Raw genomic sequence first — 19261 nt, forward strand, 5'->3', positions numbered from 1 at the left:
ACCTCATTTGCAGCTGGATCTCCCAGGGAGATCGGTACCAAAAGCAACTTGTTCAGATCAACGCAGAACTTCCCAAAACCAGCAAATGAGACGTTACGCACGGATACTGTGATACGGTCACACAGTCAGTAAGAAGAGACCTATCTTTAAAATGAACCCAGCAGCACAAATTTAGTTCTTTACTGACCGTGAGTAGAGAGCCCAGATTGTTTTAACATTTCAAGGGATGTGTTTTAGGGAAACTGGATTGCCAAATACTCTGAAGGTGAAAGCATCGGGGCGTGTTAAAAGAAGTGATACAGCTACATTTGAGAAACAGGGTAAATTTGGCACGTTCAAATCCACAACTTCCCCCCACATCTACATTTAAAGGAAAAAAAAAACAACACACAATTTAAGCATTTAAGAAAAAAGAAACCCACAAACCTGTAATAAGGGAAACGGGATGAATAAAACGTACTTATTCTCAGCTTAATGCTAGGGAGGGTCAGCAGCCGTGCACGAACAGGGATACTCAAAGCAATGTCCTGAAGATCTCCTTTAGCATTTTTATTTAGAAATAACTGGCCATACAGACCAAGAAATTTTTTTAAAGCAGCTGTCCTTTCTTCACCTCCACTTCCCAGCCCTACCTGACAGCGATCTCCCAGGGAGCATGGCACACAAGACCATACATCTAATGGCTTTTATGCATACAAGACCATATGCAGAACATGTCACAGGAAAAATGTGGCTCCAGTAATGCAGAGAACAACTGAACTTCAGGGTAATGTGGAAATTGTAACTCAAGGCATGCACCTCAGCTGCAACACTGAAAGCTTCCAGTCAATAACATTTGCAGAATATTAAGGACACTGTAATATGAACAATTTTTTTTATAACTCATTTTGACTTAATACCAATAGACAATATCAGTATCACATCAACACCAGCAGAGGTCTCAGACATCTGTGGAAAGCGTGAGCATTCCTTTAAAAAATTCATTTAAATAACTCCCCTTCGAGGTCTGAACAGCACCGTTAGCAATGGAAGTTTCTGCCTGGTTTTCAGAAACATCCAGGGAAAGCATATTAATTTAAAAAAATTAAATGTTTAGACGCTTGGCTGCAGACCTGGTCTGTGTCAGTGCTTTCACTGGAATCCCTCCTGCTGTCATACCAGCAAACAGCAGACAGCTTAGCAAAGGGTGAGCCCCAAAAATCAAGTACCATGAACTCAAATATCAATGTGTGCAATTCTTGCCCATTTTCTAAGTGATGTATCAGCAAGATGGGTTTAGGCTGGAACTACCAAAGGCAGAACCACCCTGCCTTCACGTGGACATCTTTCTCTTTGTATCCTGAGGGGCAGGGCTGGGAATTCCCTCGGCCCCATGTCCCCGTACCTCCCTCCCATCCACTGCCTGGGTGAGGAATCCCTTTTCTCATCACAGAGGAAGGGAAGGTGCCCAGAGCTGCTGCTCGGGCTGGTTTTGAGCTGCGGCTCCAGCCTGGCACCAGCCTCTTCCAAAGAGAGCCCAGACTGCCATACCTTGGATGCATCAGCTGGCTCTGCCTTGGCTCTCTCTGGTGGGATCTCCTCACGCTTGGTCTCAGCTTTCACTGCTTCCTTTTCTGCTTTGGACACAGCGATGGCTTCCTTCGCATCGGGCTTAGCTGGGACAGCTTCAGCGAGGTGGCTCTGGGCGATGGCCGGGGCAGAGGTGGGCCGGGGGCTCCTCTCAGGTGTTATCACTGCCACTGCTGAGGGGGGGAGAGAGACAGCAACAAGGTTCAGAGCGGGCAAAGCTCCGGGCAAAGTCTTCCCAAATTACAGTGCCGTAGTTTCAAGAGGAAGGGAGGAGGGAGAAGAGGGGAAAGGGGGAAAAAGAAAGAAGATGTTGAGCAAAGCAGCTTGTGCGTTTAGTATGGGAAAGTTGAGATTATTTTCCTTATGGTTGAAATAAAATAAAATAAAACCCCACACGAGATGGTTTACAAAAAGCAAGCTTGCACTCTGCAGAGAAGCCACGCCAGGAAGGCTAATCTATTTTTGACGTTGTGCCATTGATTCCTGGGTCTTTCAGACACAATCGGAACCCAAGTCCATTACGATGCAACCTTCAAAATAGAAACACTTAAGAGCTGTGGTGAATTCCTGACCTCCTTTGGATGTCCTCAACCAGAAACGGATGGTTTCTAGAAGAGCAACACCGTTTTTTGTCACATTTCCCCAAACTTTTCAGCAATCCAAAGAAGAAACTACTACAACGAACACTACAAGCATTTCTCTATAAAACTTTACAGCAACGTCCAGGTGGCCTTCAAAGCAGACTCACGCTGTGGTCTGAGATGGGTAACTCCTGCTGCAGCACAAGATACCACCCTGAAAAGATATCCATTATCTCCAAATCGGTGAAAATGCAGAATTAACAACATGCTTCAAAGAAATCGTCTTTCAAGAGGATGACTGTCTTAAACAAGAGCACCAGGTATGCACAAAATCATCTGCCTCCTTCTTTCCCTGAGTTCTGACTTCCAGACACGCTCCTGATCCCTGAGAGCTGACACTTCCAGCAATACTCAAGCTAATCCTAGCCAACAAAGCCAGCCTGCAAGTAATTCGTGGTGCTTATCTATAGACACGATAAAGTATTTAGCTCTCCTGATGCTGCTTTTTGGGCCATTCCGCTAAAAATATACCTAGTCATATTTACAGAGTCATAGTTCATAAAGGAAAAGGCACACTGTGTGAATTACCACAGCCAGTACTAGGTTACTAGTGTCCATCCAGCTAGTCAACGACACCATAAAATTGGGCATTAAAAAAGAAATTATAATTTTAAGTTAGACCAAAACTCCACTTTTAAAACAAGCTCCTCGACACCAGGTCTTCCTGCAATCCACACTAGAAGCCCAAACCATCACCACTCCCTGCATCCTCTCTGCCATTCTTCAGCACGGCAGCTCATTTCTGTGCACCAGGTATTTTGTTATCCCTTCACAAAGGCAAACAGCCCAACATCTTGGTGTTATTTATGCCCCAGAAGTGGTGACAGCTGCCGGAGAGGTTGTACACAAGGGCTGTGAGATGGCAGCCGGTCAGGCTTAGATGACACACGAACCATGCTGTGGGAACAGCCGTCGTGGTGGTACCCGGCTCCTGCAGGACCTGCTCTAATTCTCCCATCACCACCAATTTTTCTTCCTCTTCTTCAACTGGGCTTATCTCAACATTGCCAAGAACATGTTTGGCTAAAAATGTTGTGTGTGTGTTAAAATGGCACCTTGAAGACCATACAGGAAGGGAAATAAAGCCACCAGTAAATCTGCAAGGTCACCTCTTTAGGGACTTGTGCTTCTTTCACAGTGCTTCAGAGCATCGAGACATGGCAAAAATGGTAAAAGGCACCCAGCTTTTCCTTTGCCATTCAGCGATGAGCTGTGTTCTGGCCAGAACTGCGTTACTCTGGTTAGGTTTACTTGATTACCTACCTCTAGCTCTTCTGATATGCTGCTCTGGATTTAAACACAGTACAATGCACTACTCCAAAGTACACGACTTAAAATAGCGATCTTTAACATCCTGGTCAAGAAAATGGGAAGAAAAGTATCAAGAGGAGGAAAAAGGGTGAAGGAGGTGAGTCAGAAGAAGGGGTGGCTGCAGTAGGAGACTCTCAGAGGTGCTCAGGTTCGGGGCTAACACAATCGCTGCTGTGTGCTCTGCTGCAGGAGGTACCAAGTGCAAGGAGTGGGTCAGTGTTTGCCGTAACATTCACAAAACCGGGTGAAGTTCGTGGTTACCCCCTCCACACCTTCAGTCTCCTCTTTCTGTAACAACCGACCTTGCTTTGAGTTATGACCGGGGTGTAGCTGCGAAGCTGCTGAAAGAAAACCCAGCTGGGGAGGAGCGGCCCCCACAGCCTGATTTTTAGGGACAGCGACCCAGGAGTGTTAGAAGGCCACCACGCATTAAGCTGCCGTTAATTCCAGCACACAGCCAAGCCACCGCACGACACTCCACTCGCGTTTCACACAGAGGCAAACCCTGGTAGGAAACACTCCAGGGTTCCAGCAGCAGGGCCCAGCACACCTGCAAAGCCAGGCTGCGATTTTACTGGCGTTAACACCACTGCAAACAGCACAGCCTCTGTCCTACAGCACTTCAACCACTTCAACCCCGCAGGATGCAGCACAGGCGGCTGACACCGCGCTGCTGCGGCTGTACCTGACCGCTTCTGCAACGGTTCTGGCGGCTTTGGCTTGGCAACGGGAACCTGAGCCACCTCTACCTTCTCCTCCTCCTCCTCTTCCTCCTCTGCAATGGGTTTCATTTCAAAATTTTCAAGCATGTGCTTGGCTAGAAAGAGTTTTGCATGCATTAGTGAAGCATCTGGAGACCGGCACGGACACACAGCAGGAGACAGGGAGCGGAGATTCCTCGCCCAGGCAGCGTCTGAGAACAGCAACAAGTTTCTATACCAGGTTGATTAGTAATAATTCTCCACAGTGCAACTGGCTGTCAGTCCTTCTGGCACTGCCAGTCCCAGCAGTGGATTAGGTGAGAGTTAAAAGCAACGTGAACAAGCTTTGTGAGCTTCTTTCCTAGGCAGGGACAGAGCTGAGCTCTAGGGGGACAGGAAAACTGGTCTCGAGCACCTCAACTCGCTCCCAGCTCTCAAATCTGAAAATTAAGAACGTGCAGCCATCTGTCCTGGGGTCTTAACTTTCCATCTTCTGCTTTTACAGCAACAGGCTTTCACTGCCAGGCTATGCTGACTAGTAGGAATAGAGAGGGAGACAGAGGTAGAGGAGTCAGCCACGTCACTCAAGGAAACCTTGATCTAGATTTCAGACCAGAAAAGCAGCAATGTCACAAGCACACTGTAAAACCTTCAAGGTAGAAGAAGGGAAGCAGAAAAACACACAATGCATTTGCATATGAATTATCTCCAGTCCTAACGCACCACAGGCATTCCCTATTTAAGTGAGGAAGAAAGTAAATATTTGACACCACGACTGCTGATACACTCATTAATATTCAAATATACTGTTGTACCTACACACCTCTGTTTAGAGGGCATTAATATTTATTAATAATTCCTATCTTAAGAGAAATCTAGGCTCCATGTAGCAAAATGGAAGGCATTTCTCAAAACCACCAACAGAAACCAAAATAGGCTTAAAAATTGCAAGCAGTTCCAGGGATGAAGTCTTTCAGAAGCTTTACAAGAAGTTTCAGGATCACAGGTAAAAAAATTTGAAGTTTTTTAATCCACATTTGTAAAACCACCAAAATTTACTAAGGAGACAGGTCTTAAGTGCCAGTACATCCTAAACATTCCCCCACCTCCCCAAATTGCTGTCTAGCCAGGTGCAAGGCAGAAATTTAACAAGTCTCCCAGAGCTGCCCATCCTCTGGCTGCGAAACTCTTCTTGCAAAGAAACGAAAAAGAAAGCCGCCAGGTTTGGTGAAACTTTTCAGAGTTGTCAGGAACAAGCATGTAAAGGCGTCTCAGTGGGGAAAGGATAGGAAAGGCGCTGCGGAGAGTTGTAGCCACCACCGCTATACCTGGCTTCTCTCGGAACTGATCCGCGGGTTTTGGTTCGGGAACCTCAACCACCACCACCTCCTCCTGCTTCTCTTCCTCTACGGCTCTGAACTCAACTTTTTGAGTCGCACGTTTAGCTGAAGAAATGGCGCACATGTTAACAACTGCCCACACAGCAGATGGAGAAAGGCTGCAGACTTCAACCCGGACAGAAGCGTTACATTCCCAGGCTGCTCTTTCCATGCTCTGACATTCAGGCACGGGATTGCAGCCCCGGGCCCTGATTTTACAAGCACCCCACGACCCAGCTCACGGGCAACCAACTCACGCACCCCCCCTTTCACACCTCACCTCCTCTAGTCTGCTGCTACCGTTTAGAAATGTCAGGGAAGAGCACACCTAATTGATGTGCCACCAGCTCCAATATTAGCATCCCTTTAACAGACACCAACAAAGTTTCAAACAGGAGTGGCAAAACTCTCCCCCTTGAGGAAAACAATGTAATTTAAGAAGCTACATTAAACAAACATCCTGGTATAGGTTAATTCCTGATTTGCTAAGAGGAAAACATGCTGAGGTTGAATGAGGAAATACCAGAACTTTGCAATAAACCTTCAACACCCACCTACATCCATGCACCATTTTTGTCAGCCACTTCTTGGTGGTACGATTTGGTTTATCTTTTATAGCCAGGTATTAAAGTGAAAAGTTTATCTTTTATATCCAGGTATTAAAGTGAGAAGTTATACTTTTGTTTTCTTTTTTAAATAAAGAATGCAATCTAGTAGTATTTAAGTAGTACTTAAAAATTTTCAAAGCAGTCAAAACTCTAAATCCACTAAATCACCTTTCACCTCTCATCAAAGCAAGAGTCAGACACACAGCAAGTGAGCAGCATCGTGCTGGATCCAGCCAGGACGCTGCTGGAAAGCGACGAAGCGCCAGGCACCAACCTCCGTCGAGGCTCCTGGAGGCCCGCTTGCTCGCTGTCCTCTCAAACTGGGGCGCGGGTCTGTCGATCATGGCACTCGCCTGCCTGGTCTGCGCCTGCGTCCGGCCGCTGTAGCGAAACTTGGAGCCCAGCGCCAGGAACCTGCTCTTGGGGATGGCCTCGGTGGAAGTCAGCCTGAAAACCACACACGCACGTTTTAAAAGCATGCCTCTAGATCTAGGAAGCAGCATGTCAAGGGAAATTAAAAGACATTTGTATTATTTTAATTTTAAAGCAGTGTCTGCATATGCTCAATTAACAAAACAACACGTACCAACAATAATCACCACCTCTACATAAAACAGAAGACCTCATGTGGAAGCTGCCTAGAAATTTACTGCAACAAACAATTTCCCTGCAATTATTTCACTCTAGTTGTTGCTGAACCCTAAGGAACACTGAATGAGTGTTCATTTTCCGCTTTCACCTACAGCATTAGTTAGTCGACACTGACAAAGACAAGCCTGTGGCTTAGAAAACTCACCTGAAAAACGTGTGATGCTCAACACAAACTTTCCACAGCTTCTTTGCTGCCCGGTAACTCGGTAACTTGAATCCAATTGTACTTTCGTACTGTTCTTGCTGCAGGAAACACAAGTTATTTAGGTTTAGCAAGAAGTAGATGTGGCAAGAAGCCCGGTCCCGAGCCCATTGACCTGCCCTGCCTGCAGCTCTTGCCCAAGAGCACTGCGCTGGATGTGTATTTGCTTCCTTGTTGTTGTTGTTTTAAGTGAAAGCAAGACAAAAAGCCTTTGAATTGCCATGTTTCCAAAAAAGGAGGAAGTCCTCTATCAATTTCAGCTGGGAACTGCTTTCAGCCTGGATGTGGGAATACCACGCTGTGCCAGGAGGTGGTGCTGGATGACACCTTAAAGCTTCCACCGTTTCTTTTAGCACTTCAGCAAAGTTGCACTCGACTTGAAGAGCAGAACTTGCCACCAAGTCAAGAACAGAAACACGGGAGAGGGTAAAATGCCCACTCAGCAGAAAGCTTGCTACCTTCCAGTTTGTTTAGTTGGTGATAATCAGAAGGCTGTTGAACAAAACAACCCAAGGAAGTCACAACGTACCTCCCCTGGCCGAATCTTAATAAAGAAGCTGCTGCGTTTGTAGGAAATCTTCAGGACTTTGGGCCAAGGAAAGCGGTTGATTCTCAGCTTATCTTTGTAAACAAGAAGGCCACTGGAACAGACTCCCAGAGTTATATCCACTCCTTCCAAGTCCTGAGAAAGAAAGGGAAGATTTAAGTGGAGACTGGCATTAGGGTTACAAGTTTCAGGTCAATGTCTGTCCTCCAAATTACTTCAAATTATTTTGTCTTTCCATGAAGCTCTTAATTCATCCCCCCATCTCCCAGACTCCCATTTTCAGCTCCTTATGCAGCCAGGGCCAGACTTCCTTCACATTTCTTGCAGTCTCCTCCCTTCTGTGATGCTGTTTGCTCAAGGGGCTGTGCCTGGAGCCTACCCTCCACGTCCCTGAGAGCAGTGCCTCACCTCACAGGGAGTGGCTCACCTCGCAGGCTCCTCAGAGCGAGGAGCCGTGTACATCAGCAGCTTTGTAAAGCTTCCTATAATATTTAAATAATGAGCAATCAGGAAGAATCACTTCTCTTACAATGCTTGCAACAATGCTTGGAGCATTTCTTTTCCGCATCTATGCTTTTGTAACAGTAGCCAGCTTAATTCCTATATCCTTCAAAGGGGGCTTCCTGAAATAGGTAAACTTGCTCCTAACAAGGGAAGAACGGTCAATTTACAACATCTACAGTTGGTGCACACACATTGATTCTCACCTTGGCTTGGTGAAGGTCAACTCCGTACATGGACAGCTTTTTTGCATTCTCAAGAAATTCCAGATCTGCTTGGGCTGGAGTCATGGATCTGGGGAAAGAGAGGAAGGGCTTGGTATTCTCATACATGGAGAGTTAAGAGGGGACGCATCAGACTTCACAGAACCATTTACTCGTTAGATCTTTTGCTTTGAACACAAACAAATCTGTGCCCAGATGATTAATTATTAAGTTACTCAGAATGCACAAATTTGTGCTTTGAGACATCCTCATGAACACATGCACCATATTTCCGCGGAACACTACAGACACCAGCCTTGAAAGCAAGCTCTGTGGCAAGGAAGCGCAGGGTACAAAACCTGATGCTGTGGAAGAAACACCAATTAAGCTGAAGGCAAGGGGTGACACGCAGTGTGCACCTAGAAATACCGCCTTGGGACCTTCCCAAACCCAGCTATTGTTCTCCAAAGGAAAGGCAAGGGCAGCTGAAATCACTTAGCAGAGATTCCTGCTGGGGCAGACTAGATGAATGAGCCGTTTTCTGGGAACAGATGGTACCCTGTCTGCAGGAGAGGCAACACATCAGAACTTCCCTTAAGAGAAACATCCTGATAATGGAGGCTATTATCGGTGTTATTGAAGCGCCCTTGTTAATAAGTTTCTGTTGTGCAAGGTGCCTCCAACAGCTCTGCTGGGGGAGTATTCAGTTGCATACATTTCATTTTCTTCGCGGCTTTGATGTCTTTCTTACCGAACACCCGCATACATCTCGTGGGCAATGCAAATAGAGGTATTTAGTGGTGCTGGACAATGAGCACAGTGAGGACAGTGCCCTGTGCAGGACCTGGGAGCAGTGACCATCTCCAGCACACGCTTTGTGCTTTGCAAATAAAGCAGCAAGAGACAGAGCATAGCTCAGCAGGTAGGTTTTCCACTGGAAACCCTCTGACAGTTTAACGATAGAATATGGACGAGAAATGAAGTGGGGACAGATTATAACCTTCCTCCTGCACACACAAGTTCATTAAATAAACCTACATCCCATACTGTGAAGCAGCCTTGTAATGCAGCCATGAATAATTCAGCAATGCGATCTGCCACTTCCAGGACAGCTGACGGCCTTTGACTTCAAGTCATGAAGCCTGTCAGTGGCCCAGTACTTATTTTCCCTCATTTCCTCGCCTCTCAGTGCAAATGGAGGGGAATCAATTTAGAGTATCGATTTGCGGGGTTGAGTGAGGTGTTAATTGTAGCTTTGGTAACAGCCAGGGCCTCTGTCCACCCTCTAGTGCTGCACTTAGGTTATTAGCTTCCATGTGCCTGCGAGAAGGTCTCTGCTCTGCTCTGCTCTTGTTATTAGTGTCACAGCCAGCAGCTTTCTGCAGGTCAAGGGGCTCCACAAGGCCTTAGTATCTGGGAGCAGTTTTATGGGCTTTTTTCCCCCAAAGCCCAGATGGACTGATCTGAACTGTGAACTGTGAATTGTGCAGAAGCTGCTTGCGGGCCACGGATGCTCCCCATGTCACTAAGCTCTGCGGAGCTTCTGCAATCAGAGCACTCAAGAGCATCTAGAAAAACAAGCTCAAAATAAGATGAGGAAGAGGTTCTGCTTTTATGACTCTCAAATCTCATATCAGAAGGACTCCCAGGAGTCTTCTAACCTCACCAGGCCAAGACACATCTGCCCAGGTCACTGCCGCACTCAGAAACATGAGGAGGACAGCCTGACTGCAGCTTCATACCTCGAGCATTATCTGGAATATTTCCACATTATAACACGCTACTTAATGAGGAGCAGAAAACCCCAAACATGCTGCAGGCTACACAAAGAGACAGGATCTGTTCCAACCAGATTACAATCCAAAAATTACATAAATCTAAGAGCAAATATATGAAAAGACAAAGAACAAGGTTAAAAGAAGCAAACTTGAATTTTCACGTGAAGTAAAACCCATTTTCATGGATACTGTTGGGAAGGAGCTCCCACATGGGGCACCTGTTAAAAAACAAAACTAAACTAAAAGCATAGTTTTTTCTTCAAGCAGGAAGAAAGAATTCCATATACTGGAAGGATTCTGTTATAACTCTAAACTATGAAATCTTTTTAGATTAGCTGATTTTCTCAGTAGCTGAAAATTCACACTTTACTGCTAAAGCTGCTGCCATAAAAACTGGTGCAGCATAAAACCAAATCCATACAACAGAGGTGGGAAAAATACGAGAAAGCCCCATTATTCCACCTGCTGCCTTCATGCTGCTGTGCACAAACGAATTCTCCAGCCATTGTACCTCACCTGTATGTTTTATGAAGTTCCATAACCTTCTCTTCAAGCTCTTTAGTCTGGTTTGGGGCCAATTTAAATTCACTGATATAATCTGCGCTGTGTAGATCAGGGTCATAGTCTCCCAATTCGGACTGCACTGTGTACGAGCCCAGCAGAGCCAAAGTCGCAAAGGAACAAGGCAGCCGCCCCGTAACAATGTCTTGTCGAAGCTGAAGACACAAGTAATACCTATGGGGAATAAAAATGAAAAAAGCTCTTTATAGAGAACACAGTGACCGTAAGAAACTTGTTCCCAAGCACTGAACATCATCTTTTTTATACTGCTGATGAATGAAGCATGATGTTTGTCTCTAACATGTATTTTTAATTATGGAGCAACATTCAACACAGTCAAGAGCATGGAGGACAGAAGGACCTAAGGTCACCTCCACTCTGGAAAAGAAGCAGAGGACACTTACTATCAGAAGAAATTATTTTAAAACAGAAGTGTACTTTTCTATTCAAATATACACGTGCCAGGATTATCAATGACACTGCTTTATGCAGGTGGACTTCAGTGAAGAGAAGGAGCATCCCCACACACAGCCACTAAAACCAAACAACAATAACCCCTCCAAACAGTTTCTCAAGAAATTGATCATCTTGTTGAAGGATGGAATAACACTTTCATATTAACAATTTCCACTCAATCTTCCAGTTCCTGTGGTTTCCCAAAAGTGGTTACAGCTTTGCTCAGTAAGCTCACTGTCTGGTAGCACAAGTAGCAGGGAACTCACCTCGTTATATCCTCTGTCAGTTGTGCAGGATCTGGTGGGTAAAACTTGACATTGAAGGTGAAATCCCAGGGGCCTCCTGAAATTACAAAGAAAAGTTGGAGAAAAACAAGCCCACCAGAACAGCTTCACAATAGCCAGCTCTCAGATGCTAATACTGATTTTAAATGCTGCTCACTCACACAGCTTGCTGCTGCATAAGCAGGCAGTGTAAGACATGATTTCATTTACAAGAGCTAGGAAACACGCACAAACAAACAAAGCAGGGCAGACAAGTACACGTGAAAGATGTCACAACTTGTGGAAAAAGAAATAAATCCATTGCTCAGAGGCTAACTTACTCAAATGTTTTTTCACTGATTAAAAGAAAAGATTCACGCAGAGAGGTCGGACGTGTGCCATAGGTTAATGAATTGGTATTTTATCACTTGACCCAATTTTCAAATTTCTCGTAAGGAACAGATGTGCTAATCCACTCAACAGCCTAATGCGCTGTGGTCGTGTGGTTGGACCACAGCTGAACCTCAGCACCATGCACGCATCGGTCTCTGGAAGAAACAGTGAGCGCTGCGACAGGAAGAGCTTGACAAGTCGAGACCTAAATACTCCAATAAAGCTTGCTGCAAGCCTCGTACAGCAATGCTGCACACGTTAAATGGGGCGAGGGCTCCCTTAATTATATCTACAATAGACATTATTTGTGGTATGGTTAGCCTCTGTCTAGCTAAATAACACACTGCACGACTTACTTGTGTACACGGTCACACATACCTAAAATGCAGCTCTCCATCACCCCTCCCAGCAACCACACGAGTGCAGCTTTGGGACTGATATTTAACAGTGTGCATGTAAATCGCATGCTGCTGTAGGAACGGCCGACTGAGAACTGCTTGCCTGTGGTGGAAAAGCCCCCTGCCTCCTCTTTTAAGCAGGACAGTAAAGCTACCAATTTTTTTTTTTTTTTTTTTTTTTATCTTTCTTGAGAGTTAATCCTTAACTCTTTTTGAAGAGTTCAAGCCAAGGCTCCCTCTCTTCCTCAAAAAGAGTAATCATGTTTAGCCACAGAAATCGTCCTGGCAGACCCGTTAAGCACTCCAGAACTAATTTTCAGCCGCAGCTCTCCCCTGCTGTGCCCTTTAGCAGTGCAGCTCAAAATATTTATTTCAGAAGACAAGATACCCTTGCTGTTAACTTGCTAGGAGATTTACCAAAATCGCAACCCCACGATTCATGGATCTATCTCTTAGGCAACACCGCAAACGGCACTGAACACAGGGCACCTTGCTTTCGTTACACAGAGTTCAACACAAGTTATTTCAAGAAGACAGCTCAGGCAGCAGAGTTTTCCTGTGCAATTCAAGGGAGACACAGAGACTGGCTCCCTGTGCACGTACACCAACACGGCTTCTTCAAGCAAACTCCAATAAGGTGCCACTTAAAGCACGTCAGAGGGACGGATCGTACAGCAGGTTGGTTGTTACCCATATTCGCTGAATTTTACCTGCACTGCACTGCAAGGCAGGAGCAGCTCGTGCCCTTTACACACATCCTGTTATTGACTCAAAGAGAAGCTGATAAAAGCAGGAGCTTTTCCTACTCCACAGCCCTGCAGCATTTCCCCCCCCCAGGCAGTGCTGACACGCCTCGTCCTGCGCCCCCACCACGCGTACAGAGAGCAGTGCTTTACTTGTGAGCCTGTCAGACCTCAGGCTTGTTCCTGAAACAAAACAAAAGCCTCTAGAGTTTATTTAACTCTGACACTGCCCTTGTCTTGAACTGATTCAGTGCTAGCAGAACTTAAAATACTCCAGAGAGCATCTGGCATTTGTCCTGATGCTATTCGAGCCCTTTGTTTATCATTCCAGTACCCCGATTTGGGCTCTGAAACAGCCTCGGAGTCCACAAAACCTTGCTCCAGCATGCAGCTTTGCTCAGGCTCTCCCCAGCTCCTTTTGGCTTTAAATGGTGCCCACTGACATCTGCTTTCCCATCCTATTTCAGTGCTGCATGGTAGTGAGGACAGCGTGGATTTGCACAGGACAAACACATCCCTGGCTATGTTTTTGCAAGGAAACGACACTTTTCCTTAATTCTAGAGCATCGCCACATACTGAAGAAGAAGGGAAAGGAAGCACAGACTGCTTGAACTTGAGCTGATCCCTGCCAGACACCCTGACTTGAACTCTCACCGATCCCTGGGCACTCAGGACTGCACCCAGAACCACACACACTCAGGGAAGGGAGAGAAGCCACACACACCCACATGATAAATTTGATCTACTTACCATGAACCTGTTTTTTTATTTCTTTGGCAGGATCCAGCCATGTCTGTAAGAGGATAAAAACATTCACAGTTTAACAGACGTTACAGAAACACCACAGCAAACTGCAACTCGCTAAAAATACAGCAAGGCGACAACGTTTGACATAAAGGCAGCCATGGAAACGGAAGATATACAGCATTTTCTAAAACTTTTACTCCAGTCTGCAGTCCCTGTGTGTATTTCCAATCCCTCACATACGAAGTACTCATAGGAGAGGAACAAGAAACATGGGTCCAATCTGAAGCTGTCCTCTCCATCGAGGTGACTCTGTTAATTCAGAGGCTCAGCACACGCAGCTGATGAGCATCCCACACCACACGGATGCTCTTTACAGAAAAGGATTTAAGTGAAGGAATTTATGGCGGCTCCTAACAACAAAGCAACAGCATCCAAGGGAACTCTGCCCAGCATATTCTGCACTGGCAGACCCTACTTTTACTAATATTGCAGCATAAAACATACCAGCAGGCAAGGTCTCAGCCACATCCAGCCAAGAGGGGCACTTGTGCAACACATTTTTTCTCAGAGACCTTTAAAACCAGACAAATTGGACACATGCATTCATTTTAGGCACCCTATCCGCATACTTGCCCTACTCAGAACAAAGGTCGCCAAGACTTTCCATTATTAGCTATGTTCTTTAACAACCTAATTGCTGAAACAGGAGTGAAAACATCCAGCAGCTGGGGAGCGTGACATAAACTTAGTCTCTTTTAAGTATGACTCAAGTTGCTAGTAATTATCTCAGCTACAAATTTAGAAATACATCCTTTTTTTCCCCCTCTGTAATTTGGGGTTTTGTGGGATGCTGGTGCAACATCAGCCTCAGAAAACCACTCCTGTTTTTGCCAGCACGGTCAGAGCAACACCTGGCATGCCAAAGCTGAGCCTGTCCTTTGCAGAGGCCACAATTTGCCCCTCGGAGGGGCTGGCATGATGCTCCCAGCCCCCTGGAGAGGCTACAGGCAACCACCACGGTCGTTTTTGTGAGGTCTGAACAGGATTTGGACGTCCAGGTCTCCTGAGGTGAAAGAACTGACTCACTGAATCCTCCCAGCTAATCTTTCCTGACTAGAAGGACATTCAGCTTGATGGCAGGGAGACAGAGATACTTAGATGTAATCTTATCTTTTTATGTGCTTGCTCCTCTAACCTATAAAGCCAGTGATAGGAGCTCCAGCGGAAAGGCAGACGTATCAGGCCCGCTTGCTTTCCAGTCACAGCCACTCTTTTAAGCAGAGAATCTCCATGCACGTACCGGTACCACGACTGCTTCAGCGCCAAGCAGCTGCTCCTTCCACTTTCACCCTCTGTAATTCCTGCTTGGACTGCCTGTCCGCAGGAAGGTTTATTGCCTAAGTACAGGAAAACCTGCACAGCACCTCTCCCTGCCCATGAATACAGACGTGCATCTCCCTGCCTGCTCAGCGCAGCTGCACAAGCTCCTCTGTTGACTTCCTATCACGATCATTTCTACCAGCCAAGCAGTAACTCAGTGTCAGGGTTTTGAAGTTACAGAGAGAGATGGAGCTTGAGGTTTTCAAGTTCAATGACATGTAACCACAAAGATTAAAAAAAGGAAAAAAAAACACAACAGAAAACCCCACAGTGTTTTCCCCCATCACAACAGAACAGTCTCAGCTTGCTCTGCACTGGAGCTAACCTCATGCACAGCTCTTTTCCTTCCTCCTCTGCCGGCTCTGACACACAAACCTGACAGAACTGTCTGTTTTCAGTCTCTACGGTTAAAAAGCTGCACAGCCTCTCAGCTCACGTCAAGCGGGGGCGAAGGAAGTGCACGTGGCTGCCTTCAGAAGAATCGTGGCGCTCCTGTGAGCGATCGGCGGCACGCGGCTCCGGGAGATGTGGCAGCACGCTGCCCCCAGCACAAACAGGACAAATCGAGCCATGTTTCGCCTGGATTAAAAATCCATACTTCCAATTATTGAGCCTTTTAACAACTAATATATATTGCAGCCACTGTAACCTTGCCCATAAGCAAAGCTATAGGTGAGCAGTCAGAGCGTGGATCAACATAGCTGGTCTAGAGGACGTGAAGGTGGCCCCTTGTTTGCAATTTCACACACTTTTGGCTAGCTTCATTAAACAGAGCTTGAGTAATTGCTCGAGTTAAAGCATAACCAGGGGTTTAAAAGATAAGACACTGCTCAGGTCTAACCAAACAAAGCCCTTAAACTAAAACCATATGAGTCAGAGTTTTGGTATGAAAAGCTGCACGTGTTCTGTTTTGCAGGGCAAAGCCTCGGTTCAGAACCAAACCCTCTGAACGCTGACACCCGGTGCTGGGGCAGGCAGCTGGCACTCAGCGCTCCTCCTGCCATGCTCTCCCTTTTCAAGGGAGAAACAGTCATAGAAAAGGGATGTGCACTTTGCTGCTGGAACTCATCACTGTCCTTACACATTCATGTTTTCCAATTGAGAATCCTCTGTATAAAACAAAAACAAAATAACAAAAAAGAACAACCCAAGGCCCAAATCTCAGCCCAGAAATCCTCCCAGTGCCTCCCTTTGGCTGGCACGCAGGCAGCAGGAGCTGAATCCATGCTGGGAGCCAGCAGTTGCTGCGAGCTCACTCGCTGCACATTTTAAGCCTTGATTCACTCCCACTCCCCTGCCTGTGTTCCCATTACGAAGGTGCTAAAGCTACCAGTGCAGTGCAGTATTACCACCCAGAGAATCCCCCGAACCAGTCATTATTAAGAATGGCAACATTAGCTGGCTCTGTATCGGAGGAGGAGGCACCCAGGGTAAAATAAATACAGCATGAATTCATCCAACTCCCGGATTTGTTACCGAAGCAGGAGGAAGGCAGTTGCAAGTCAGAGAAGGAAGAGAAAGCAAACCCAAAGCCTCTTTGGGGACCATACTCCAAGCCTGCAAAGACTTTAAACGAACACCTAAGGCACGTGCAATGACTGCTCCATGCCCAAACCACCGCAGTTTTACTGCTGCTGCCTGCTCAGCCGCATGCTTTCAGTGAACACAGGCTCCAGGTCTGAAGTCCCCCTGCAGCGTGTCAACATTTAGGTCCACCTTCTGCCATCTAAGCAGCGCTAATCTATTCTTAAAGTCCTCTTAGTCCTTTCCTGGGGAGGGGATCAAAGTAGTTTGAAGAAGAGCATCAGCAGCTTATGCTCCAACTCGTCCATGGAGCCTTGCACAGAGCTGAATCCATCCAGGTGCAGACCATAAACCAGCAACTTCTTACCCTGGAGGTCGGCGTGTCCCATATGGCCAAACCAAAGTAGTCTTCTTCCAGGAGATTGAGGTGGTCACAGACTTTCTTGAGTAGATCCTGCCCCTTGGCATGTTTCTGCAAATAGACAAGAAGCATTTTATAGCACAGGCTGCTTTTTGCCTGCAAAAAGGGAACATAAAACCACACTGGATGCTACCATGAAGGGAAAAAGTCCTGACTAGCTCAAAATCCCATCTCCTGGCTGCTTCTGGCTGCTCTTTCCTATCAGGCTTTCTTCCCTAAAAAATCCAAACTGAGAGGTAATGAGAACAGCAGCAGGTCTCCCTGCTCCCACCAGCTCCACGCCCAAAGCCCCTCCAGAGCCGTGCTTCTCCAATATCCCAATAAACAGAGGATTTGTGTGGTTTTCCCCTCCCAAAGCACACCTAAGGCACGGGCAGCTCCCAGCCCCAGGCTCTCAGACAATCAGGCACTGATCAAAGGATGATCAGTGTGAGGGATGAAGCTGCTGCTCCAAGCCACACTGACAGCCCCCATTTGGGGCATTGTTTTTTTTGGGCAACCTGGCAAAGCAGGATCACAAAAGAATTATGGGCTCAGAACAAAAGGCCCTCGTTTCCACCCTTTCCTCAACCCAAGCTGCTGCTGGCAACCCAGCTTCCCCAGCTTTGCCCGCTTAGCACACAACTTCTTGCCTCCAGAAACACTCTTTGAGCATTTCTCATCTCCTCTTTTTTTTCAGAATCCTGCAGAAGTGAAGTGAAGGAGCTGGCCCTAGGAGCAGATACCCTTTTAGTCCACAGCATGCAGGAAAACGTCCCTGAGGCGCAAAAACTATGGTAACCACAAGCAGCTAATTCTATTGGTGGCTTTGCTACAAGGAAAGTGCAGCTCCAGTGACGCAAAATAAGCTTTACTAATGCATCGCTTGTGCAGGCAGCTCTCCTTTTAGCCGTGTTTGCATGGCTACTGATCAAAGCCCACGGCCGTGTCTTCCTGTGGTCCTTCGGCTGTACGGCTGTCAGCGCACACGCTGCAGCTCCCCCGTTAACACGCTGCATGCGTCAGCCTGGGAGCTTTCTCGGTGAACTGGCACTTAAAGACATGTAGGAATTAAAAGCCTCCTATGGCTGTCAATGGGAAAGGAGGTTTGAAAGCACTCATTCTTTTCGGATAAAGGCATTTGTGCTGGTCTTTGCCTACACCTTTGCAATTCCTTCCCAATTACATCTTCATAAATTACTTCTCCAAATGCTACAGCGGGATTACGTTGGCATTAAAGCCAAGGGTACTCGACAAGTCAAGAGCTTCTCGCTGCGTAGCAGCCCCTGCCCATCTGCTCCTCGGTGCCTCACGGGATGCTCCAGACCCACAGCAGCGCACCAGGGACACCGCATGCGATGTGACAGCACCCAGAACACAGCAGAGCTGGATCAGTGCCGTAGGGGAGCTGCCAAACACACTCCCAACACCACGACAAACCAACTGGGGCCGCAGGGCCCAGAGCCACCACTGCCGCACCAGCCTTTTGGAAGAAAATTTGCCTTTTGGGGGGCTGAGCCTGATATCTCCAGTAAACATCCTGGGCTTTGGTAGCACTGGGCGCCGATCCCGCGCAGCGACAATAGCCGCGCTGTTACACAAACTGCTGACCTACTTGCCCAGGATCACCCAAGGTAACCGCTTCCACAGGGAGCCCCACGCCCCGATACCCTCCCGCGGCCCGCAGAGCTAGCAGGATGGAGAAAAACAAGCTGGAAGCAGGCTCGAGTGGTAAATACCGGATTATTAATATTCCGGGCAAGTGCTTCGATACTGAAATAGGGATTTCTGCGAGCTTTTTTATTGCCCTGACAGCAAGACAGCCCCGCGAGAGAATGCACAAAATAAAGCAAAATAAAAGCTCTCAGATGAAGGGTTTTGCGGTGCTGTAAGTCAACATAATGATTTTAAATTGTTTACTCCAAATATATTCAGCTCCAAGCTAAATGCAGCCTGTTTGTCTTTACATCCACCTGCAGGAGATGTGTTAGCCAGCAGCCTGATCGGCAAAGGTGCTCTGGGTGAACAGAAGGAACAAATCAACATGACAACAGGTTTTATTCAAATGAAAGGGGCAGAAAATATTTAGACAATCCCAACCTAACGCAATAAACTAAACTCTGGGATAAAAATGAGCAAAAAGATGAACAACAAGTGCAGTAACTTTTTTTTTAAACTTCCACCTTTACAAAGCAACGTACCCTGCAAGTTCCAGAGCTATAAACAAAAAAGGCTCCTAGGCACACAGAGATTTTTACAGCACACTAAATAAGTTATTATAGCTTACAGCAAGATTGTTCTGCA

At 46.6% G+C, this 19261-nt stretch overlaps 1 protein-coding gene across 32 annotated transcripts in view; it reads right to left on the reverse strand.

Moving 5' to 3' along the window:
• The window catches only part of EPB41 (erythrocyte membrane protein band 4.1), a 78284-nt gene that overhangs the window by 28330 nt on the left and 30693 nt on the right, over nt 1–19261 (reverse strand). For 19 of the 32 annotated variants that reach the window (XM_068657949.1, XM_068657950.1, XM_068657957.1 and 16 more), the window contains exons 4-14: nt 16925–17029; nt 13657–13699; nt 11375–11450; nt 10608–10826; nt 8317–8404; nt 7592–7744; nt 7006–7103; nt 6484–6656; nt 5551–5667; nt 4207–4338; nt 1531–1742 (exon numbers count right to left, since the gene is read on the reverse strand). In XM_068657949.1, coding sequence (XP_068514050.1) covers nt 1531–1742; nt 4207–4338; nt 5551–5667; nt 6484–6656; nt 7006–7103; nt 7592–7744; nt 8317–8404; nt 10608–10826; nt 11375–11450; nt 13657–13699; nt 16925–17029 — 1416 coding nt within the window. The remainder of the gene's footprint in view (nt 1–1530; nt 1743–4206; nt 4339–5550; nt 5668–6483; nt 6657–7005; nt 7104–7591; nt 7745–8316; nt 8405–10607; nt 10827–11374; nt 11451–13656; nt 13700–16924; nt 17030–19261) is intronic. The other 13 variants (XM_068657960.1, XM_068657959.1, XM_068657958.1 and 10 more) reach the window with 2 other exon arrangements.

The sequence above is a fragment of the Anas acuta genome, chromosome 21 (genome assembly GCF_963932015.1).
Source record: "Anas acuta chromosome 21, bAnaAcu1.1, whole genome shotgun sequence".
Classification (NCBI taxonomy): domain Eukaryota; kingdom Metazoa; phylum Chordata; class Aves; order Anseriformes; family Anatidae; genus Anas; species Anas acuta.